The sequence below is a fragment of the Solanum tuberosum genome, unplaced genomic scaffold (assembly GCF_000226075.1).
Source record: "Solanum tuberosum cultivar DM 1-3 516 R44 unplaced genomic scaffold, SolTub_3.0 scf00112, whole genome shotgun sequence".
In the NCBI taxonomy this organism is placed as follows: domain Eukaryota; kingdom Viridiplantae; phylum Streptophyta; class Magnoliopsida; order Solanales; family Solanaceae; genus Solanum; species Solanum tuberosum.
In genome coordinates this window covers 1,177,852-1,187,148 of record NW_006239035.1, presented here as the reverse complement: position 1 = coordinate 1,187,148, position 9,297 = coordinate 1,177,852, and the positions used below count along the sequence as shown (strand labels likewise).

At 27.0% G+C, this 9,297-nt stretch overlaps 1 protein-coding gene and 1 pseudogene across 1 annotated transcript; both read right to left on the bottom strand.

Moving 5' to 3' along the window:
• Positions 1-3,873: 3,873 nt before the first annotated feature.
• Positions 3,874-4,630, bottom strand: LOC102605756 (ethylene-responsive transcription factor ERF109-like). Its single transcript, XM_015309647.1, has 2 exons — positions 4,624-4,630; positions 3,874-4,331 (listed from the first exon to the last, which is right to left on the bottom strand). The coding sequence occupies exons 1-2, from the start codon at positions 4,628-4,630 to the stop codon at positions 3,874-3,876; spliced, it is 465 nt and encodes a 154-aa protein (XP_015165133.1).
• A 2,275-nt stretch (positions 4,631-6,905) lies between these two features.
• Positions 6,906-7,975, bottom strand: LOC102596109 (ethylene-responsive transcription factor ERF109-like; annotated as a pseudogene).
• Between the last annotated feature and the right edge of the window lie 1,322 nt (positions 7,976-9,297).

The window sequence follows — 9,297 nt, the reverse complement described above, 5'->3', positions numbered from 1 at the left end:
AAAAAGTTATTATCTTATTTAGTTGAGTACGTTAATTTAATATTGTTAGTACAATTTTTTTTGTTCTGATATAAAAAATAATATATATATATATATATATATAAGATGATGTGATACCTCTCTAAGGCCACCATTCATATTTATCTTTTTTCCTCCTTTATTTTTGATATTTTTCTTTATTTTCCCATATTTTCTTAATTAAAGTAGAACAATTGAATGTAATTAAGAAAGGATAATGCATGATTGGAATTTGGAGTGACTTCTCAATTCTTCATTAATAAATATATTAATTAATATAATAACTTATACACAATAAATTAGTGTGATTGTTAAAAAAATTCAATTTCATTTTTTTTATTCAAATTTTTGACATTTTTCTTATTTTTTTCTATTTGTATAATTTATTAGAAAATCTAAAACTATTTCTAGAGATTCATTTAAACAACAAAGGTTTATATCTATTTTCATGAAATAGTTCCCACATAACTATAGACATTAAGCACTATTTCCTCTCTTATTTATTTTGTTTTTATTCCTCCTTTATTTGCTTTATTAAAAGTCTTACATTCACAACTCATTTATTTCATATTCACTCTTAATAATATTATTAACTCATACTTTTCATATTCATAACTCCTAAATATTTAATTAAAATTTAAAACACCTTATGGTATTCCATCATTTTATCTTTATAAATATGATCATGATTCTATTATTTCATATTTGAAGTTGTAATGTATATATATATATTTCATGTGGTATTATATTTATGTTTTAATCTTGAAGAATAAAAAATGTCAATGAAGACCGCCTTGTGAAATGAATACCGATAAGGGTTCGAAGAATTATAAATTGATGAATCGATTTATTGAATTCATATTATTTTTTTATAATGGAAGTTGTAAAAATGATGCTTGTATTGTATTACTTCCTCCTTTATTTATTTATTTATTATATATTTTCTTGATATCTTTTTAGCTTGATTTTTACATTATTCATGTAAGTGTTGTTATTAAGAGCATGTATAAGGTAGTTAAATTTATGCTCAAGTTATTTGACATTTTTTTCGTAGAAAATTTCTCTGTGCCCTTTTTCTTATTATAAAATGACAAATATAACTTCTAATATTTTAAGTTTTTCTAATTTAATATATTTATAAATAATAACTACTCATAACTCATACCCTTTAATTTTAGTCTTGATAATTTCATAACTTACGAGTATAGTTTAAATTATTTTCCCTTTTTTGATATAATTATTTTTTAATTTGACATGATGGGGAATATAAATATCATAAATATCATACATAAACAATCATATTAACAATTATTCATAATTTTTGTGTTTTATATTATTATAATTAAATAATTTATTGAATTCATATTTATTTGATAATGAAAAATGTAAAAGTGATGCTTGTATTGTATTACTTTCTCCTTTATTTATTTATTTATTGTATGTTTTCTTGAAGGAAGACTTAGAAGAATATTTTTTGAAGCACCGTTAGGAATTACTTTTACTAGAGAATTTATTTTTATTTTGACTTGTAATATATAGTAACTTAAGTACACATATTGACAACATTACTCATTTAGTCCTCTATGATCCTACTTTTTATTGTAAAACATAATTAATATAACTATCTTATTTCAATCAAAAAAATTAATGAGAATAAGTTATATTTTATTTTCTTCTCAAAGAAAATTAAAGAATGAAATAAATTATTATATGACATCATTGCTTATTCTTATGCATATTTAACAATTTGTTGTTGTCGCTGTTCTTTTCTTGCTTGAAATGTATTTAGAAGTTTTCTTTTCATTTTTGAGATAAGGGTTTGAAAAATACCTCAACTTTTGGTCGAATTTGCTGTTGCGATACTAAACTTTCATGATGACCTATTACCTCCCTAGAATATTTAATACCGTATTTTAAACATATATATTTGCCCACGTGGACATAAAAAATAATGCAAAATTATAAATAGTAATGTGTCCACGTGAGCACATATATACCTTTAAAATACACTATTAAATAGTTCAGGGGGTAAAAAAATACAGTATGAAATAGTCTAGGGAGGTAATAGGTCCTTATAAAAGTTTAGTATAGCAACATCAAATCCGATCAAAGTTGGGATATTTTTCAAACTCTTATCCCTTCATTTTTTAGTACTTTGTGATATAATAATGTAAATTATTATTTTTTATGTCTTAGCTACATAATTATAAAAAATCTATGCCTCTATATTATTTAATTGTGGTCTTTGATGAGATTGTAACATGACACGTCTTTTATGCAATCAATTTATTTATTCTTTTTTCTTATTTTTGTGATTTTTACCCATTATATTTTTCAGTCATTTATTTATTTTTACAAATAAAATTAATGCACAATGATTAATGTACTTAATGTCATAATAATATTATATATTAAAGTTATGATAACTCATGTATCTTATCTTCTTTATAACTTCTATTCTTAAATGTTATTGATAACTCCTATTTGTTTCATTGTTATAATTTTTAAAACCTTTCTTTAATATATAAATATTTCTTTAATATATAAATAGTAAACAAATGTGATGAAAAAGACGTAATGTGGAAGTTTTAAAAAAAAAATTAATATCAAAATCGGTGTTATCATAAATGATCGAGTACTCAAAAGATAGATAAGATTTAAACAAAAAATGTATTGTTTTCAAACTTAATACATAGATTTGTTGTTTCAAAATATGACTTCTAAATTGTTTGTTCTACCATATGCATATAAAGTTTATTTAGCATATTGAAAAAACATATCATGTTTCATATGAAGGCAAAAATTTACATTGTCTTTTATGTCACTGGCTTGAATATAAATATTCCATACTATTTCATTATAATTAAAAATTAGCAATGCATAGAATTATTTTTTATAAATGATAAAATAAATTAATTTATTAATTTTCATTACAACCGTGCGAAGCACGAATAGTTTCACTAGTATATATATATATGAAAGAAAAAAATGAAAAATATTTTTTTTAAATACAATTTTTAAATTTTTTTGGAGGGGGGTAGGTGGTTGGGGTAAGCGTGGACTAAAGAAAATAAAAATTTAATTATTTTTTTCAAAAACATTTTTTTTTTGTGGAAAGCGGGGGCAGGACAGTCAAGAGTTGAGCGGGGTAAAAAAATAGAAAAAATCTAACTTTAAACTGTTTTTCAAAAATAAAATTTTAAGTTGTTAATTTTTTTTTGTTTGGGGGAGGGGCTAGTTTGGGTGTAGTAACAAAATAAATTATTATTTTTTTTAAAAAGAAAATTTTAAATTTTAAAGTTTTTTGAATGGGGAGGGTCGGAGTACGGAGTGAGGTAAGAAAAAAATTATTATTTGAGAAAAATAAGTTTATTTGAGAAATATTTAAGTAAACCAAATATAAGAAAATTAAGAAACATTTTCTAGAATGAGAGATAAAATGAATTAAGTAAAAAAGAAAGTAAAGATATTGAAAGAGTAAAGTAAATGAAATAAAATGAGTAAAGTAAATAAAAAAGAAAAGTCAGGTGATTTTCTTTTTTTTTTGGAGGGAAATTTAGATGGTTTTCGAGTCAAGAGCCAAAAGACTATTTCTATCATTTCACAGTGTTATGCCAGATCGTGCCAAAAAAATGTTGTGCCATTTAGTTTTACTCTTTATATATTCGTTGAAGTTGGTAGGGAAGCTGCCATCAAAATCATTAGGCCCCCACTTGTAATATTCTTTCTCCGTACAAAATTCTATTACGGTGCTTAACTATTGGGAACAGAAATGTAAGTAGTAAAATTTGATACTACCAAAACTAAATTTCTTTATTTTTGTCCTTTACAATTCTTGTGTTTAATGGATAGTGATCAGAAGCTATTAGCAAAATCAGAAGATTCTCCATTGAAACTCATCGTATTCAAGAAGTCTTGTATTTCATTGTTCGAAATCATCAATTGATCCCAGAATTGTTCTTCTGTATTAGTTCCCTGTTGTTGTTGCACTTGCAGGGGTGAAGAAGAAGTATTATTATTATTATTATTATTGTGTTGTTGAATTGATGTGTAATCTGCAAATGAGAAATTAAGTTTAGCTCTTGGACCTCTAAATTCAATAGCTGCTCTGTCATAAGCTCTAGCTACGTCCTCAGCTGTAGTAAATGTTCCAAGCCATACTCTGGCTGCTCTTCTTGGATCTCTAATTTCTGCAGCCCATTTTCCCCATGGTCTCTGTCTTACTCCTCTGTAATTCTTCTTCTTCTTCGCAACATTAATCTTTAATGTCTTGTTGTTGTTGCCAGTTGATGAGGTTGCAAAATAGTTGCAGCCTAAACAACCATTTATTTTGCAGAATTGACAAGCCTCTGTTTCTTCCGGTAAGTGAAACAAAGGCGGCTCAATTGTTCAAAACATATACCTATTAAACACAAAGTGCTTACGTGGCAAAATAAGTGTACCTCACTGCTGTTGAGAGCGTGAATAGGTTCCTATTTCATTTTTAAATTTAAAAAAAAAGATAATTTGTAACTTTTTTCACGCCTGCATTCATTAACTAAATAACTATAAAAAAATAAACTCTTAATCAAGAAAAAGAAACAACCCCACCCCACACCCCTTTACCTGTCATCTTCTTCACTCCATCTCAAAAATCTCTTGCACTTCATTTTAGTTCTATTTTTTTTTTCCAGTTTTTGTTAAAATGAAAAACTGAATCTGCTAAACTTAATTTGCTAGTTAAATTATTGGTTGTGTCATCCCCAATTAAACGTTTCAATGTCAATATTATTTAAAATAAATTCCGGCCAAATTGCTTTGCCATGATCCCGCCACACCCTTTACCATACACTCCTTGATTATTATTTTTACTAGCGGCATTCCACAATTACTAATATTATCAAAACTAAAATGAAATGCGTCAAAAATAATTCCGGCAAAATTTCATTTTTTCCGGCAAGACTAATACGAATCTGAAATTATTTTCTTTCAAATTGTTAAAAAATTCAAATCCTAAAGAACTCACAACATAGAAGAAGAAGAAGAAGAAAAATATGAGAATCTGAATTGATGATTGAAAAAAAAAGTGAGATTGAGAGAAATGACAACTACAATGTTGATGGATATCGAAATAAACGAGAGAGGCAGGTGTATGAGTGGAAAAAAGAATATGTTGAGACAAAAAAAGGTGGAACGAAGATGATTATCGAACATAATTTTATTATTATTTTTCTTTTTAATTTATTTTTTACTTATTATTATGGACGAAATGCCACATGTCTTTTTCTTATTTGTTACTATGTCACATCATTCGCAAGTGTATGACACACTCTCTATTTTTAGTTGATTGTCTCACAGTGTTCAATATGTATAATTTTTTTAACTAACAAAGGTGTTCAATTGAAACAAGCGCAAGATAAAGTGTCTAAGTGAATTATGCAGACAACTTTAAAAGGACACGTATAACTTAAGCCTAAATTTTAACTAAAAGATATTCCTCTGTCACAAAGAATGATTTGAACCGGAATAGTATGAACATATGTGCTACCATATTTGTTGTTTTTTACCCAACTCTAAAGAACAGGCTAAATAATTAACAGTATATTGGTAGTAGGATATATATACATTTCAAGCCCTGTTTTGGAGAATTACTTTGGACATATAATATAATATGTCCCGTCTAATTAAAAAATAAATGACTTGTAATGTGAAATTTCAAGTCAATACTATTAAAATAAATGAAATTGAAAATATAACATAAGTCCTAAATTCAAAACAAAAAATTTAATATAATATTCTTATGTCAAATATCAATATAACATACATAAATATGATTTCAAAGAAAAGAAAAATATAAGTCTATAACCTTATTAAACAATGACTTCTATCTTAATTGAAAAATTAGAATACTAACAAAAATATTTTAATGAAAAATATAAACATAGAATTACAACAATAGATAATACGAAAAAATGGCATGAAATCACATAAAGTAAAGGTTGAGAATGCGAAAGAAATTAAATGTAAATAATATAAAAAAAAATATTTAAAAAAATATTAGAATAATAAAAAAGAATTTAAAATAAATAAATAAATAAATAAATAAAATAGTAGTAATAGAAAAAAGAAATGAAAAACTAAACAATTTATAATTACACCACATAATTATCAGTAATTCACAATTTTCATGAGAATTAGAAAATATAACTACCCCTATCAATTACAATTAATTACCTGCTAATTAAATAATTACATAACCAATTAAATGTGTTATATATTATAATTAGGTTCAATTACACTAAAACAAATTATCATAGTAACTTTCCAAATAGACATTTAATATTTTCTTCACTAGAAAGAAAGGAGTATTAAAGTTGAAAAGTTAAATACTACTATGTGGGTCTAAGAAAAGACAAAACAATACACAACATAAGCCAGCCTGGTAATCAATCCGTACACGTCGTAGCGTCAACAATACCGAGTTGACTTAACTTTGCTCTATCCATTTTATTGACTCACAGCTACCCTCTCTGTTTTAATATTGTTTAAAATAATATATTTATTATTAATTTTTCATATGAAGTGAACATCAAATGACAAATTAAAATGAAAGAAAGTATCATTATTTTCATTGGTGTTAAATGATTGAATTGTGCTGAATTTATAAGTGTTAAAAAGGTCTTTGAATAGATTAGATGCATCATATTTCTATGAGTAAACTTTATCACTCTTACATATCTCTTCTGTTACTTGAAAATACATAAATTCATTCCTAACTAATTCTTGCATTATTAACATTTGAGTAACTCTATCTAGCTTTTAAAATAGTGCATGTGATATTCTATGCCTTGTAAAAATTTCAAGTAATTCAAGTCATCCAAATCCTAAATACTAGTGAAATTGATAAATTAGTATAATAAAGTAAGCTGAATTGCAGAGGATAAGCTTGTTACTTCTCCAGGTGTGAACATTGTTTGTCAATACATCAAATTATATACATACTCCCAATATTTAACTTTTCCTTTATTAATTAAAAATGTATATATATTCGTTGAAGTTGGTAGGCATGCTGCCATCAGGTGATTTCTCCCTCAGGTTTCTGAGGCCCCACATGTAATATTGTGTGCCTAAGTATTTATGATACAATCTTGATTGAAAAACAAATTCCAATTTAATTTGTAACTATCAAAACTAAATGGGCATGCGTCCTACTAAAATAGGAAATGATCAGAAGCTATGAGCAATATAGCCATTAGCAGAATCAGATGATTCTCTATTAAAGTAATGTTGAATTTCATTGTCTGAATTCATCAATTGATCCCAGAACTCTTCTTCTTCTGTGTTCATTCCCTGTTGTAACTGCGAGGGCGGTGATTGTTGTTGTTGCACTTGCAGGGGTGTATTGTTGTGTTGTTGAATTGATGTGTAATCTGAAAATGAGAAATTAAGCTTAGCTCTTGGACCTCTAAATTCAATAGCTGCTCTGTCATAAGCTCTAGCTGCATCTCTGCTGTAGTAAATGTTCCAAGCCATACTCTGGCTGCCCTTCTCGGGTCTCTAATTTCCGCAGCCCATTTTCCCCATGGTCTTTGTCTCACTCCTCTGTAATTCTTCTTTTTCTTCTTCGCAACAATCTTTAAAGCCTTGTTGTTGTTGCCAGTTGATGAGGTTGCAAAAATAGTTGCAGCCTAAACAACCATTTATTTTGCAGAATTGACAAGCCTCTGTTTCTTCCGGTAAGTGAAACAAGGGCGGCTCAATAGAATAAGACATACTCGTACAAGGTAATGAAATTGTGGCACTGACGGAAGTATGAGTAGTACCTGTAATCACATTCGTTAAAGCAGCAACGATGATTGAAAACTCTTGTTCATCACTAAATTTTGGTTGTTTGTTCATTGAAGCTGTTTGTTCTTGATTATGTCTCTTGGTTGACCTCTGCATCGTTGAAATTTGAAAGAAAAAAGCAGAGAAAACTTTGGTCTTTGTTGTTCAGATGAGTTATTTGCTTTTTATATACGAAAACACTACACTTATTTTACACGGGTTTGATTTTAGCTTAGCTGGCATATTCAAATTAAATCAACTAATTTTGTGTGCACGTGGGATTTGGATGATGTGGCATGAAAAGTTGATGACATGGCAGGAAAGAGAGTGTTCACACGGTGATTGTTCCTATTGCCTTTTTGACGGTTATGAAAGGAATGACGTAACTGGGGGACAAGTTGGCAGTCAAATAGGTAGGTCATCCTGTCGCTTGGAAGACAAGAGGACCAAAACTATATGCACGAGAGTGTTCGTGGGTCCATTTTGATCAGTTATTGTTCATATTCAAAATCAAATTAAGTCAATTGATTTTGAAATTATTAAAATTAAGTCATATGAAAATATATATTTATCAGTTTGTTGTTATTGATTTCGGTTTAATTTGGTTATTCGTTATTAATCATAGATAAATATAAAAGAAATGATTCATTCAGAAGAAAAAAATACAATAATTCATTAAAAAAAATAGCTAGAACAATTGGAGTTTCAGAACTCTCGATCATTGAATTTACTCTGAATAAAGATTTAAAATTTGTGTCTAAGTAAGCTCATGTTGATCGTCTGTGTATTTGGTGCAAGCTTTTCAATAAGAAATTAACTATTTCTTTCGTTATTATTTATTTGTTTATTTGATTTGAATTTTGTGATCTTGAACATATTAAGTAGAAATTGAAATTAAAAAGTTTACAACAAAGAAAACAAATATTCTTTTTTTAAAAAACTAAAAAGGAAAATGAAACAAATAAATTGAAAGAAAAAGAGTATTTTTTTTCCCAATTAATGTTGTATTCATTCATACGATTCACCGTACTATTATTATAGAACTATTTTTATTCATATTTACTTGTTCATATTTGACTAAATACATCTTTCACGAAGCAATAAATAAAAGTGTTCTTTTATTAATCAACACTATTCGTTATCAAGACCGTCTCAACAAGTTTGGGGGCCTAAAACCAAACTTCATAGCAATGCTTTTTTTTCTTCTTCTAGTTATCGTATATAAATTGAATAACTATAACATATTCAATGTAATCCTATAAGCAAAGTCTCGAGAAGGTAGGATATATGCAAACCTTATGAAGTAAGAACGTAAACAATGGAATTTTTTAATGAAAAAAAATAATAATATAAAGTTAGAATAATAAAACCTTCGTTTGTAACACATTTTAAAGTGACAGAAAAAAAATTACAATCACAAAAAAAAAAGAAGAAACATGAAATTTTTATTGATAAATCAATAGTGCGTACTTG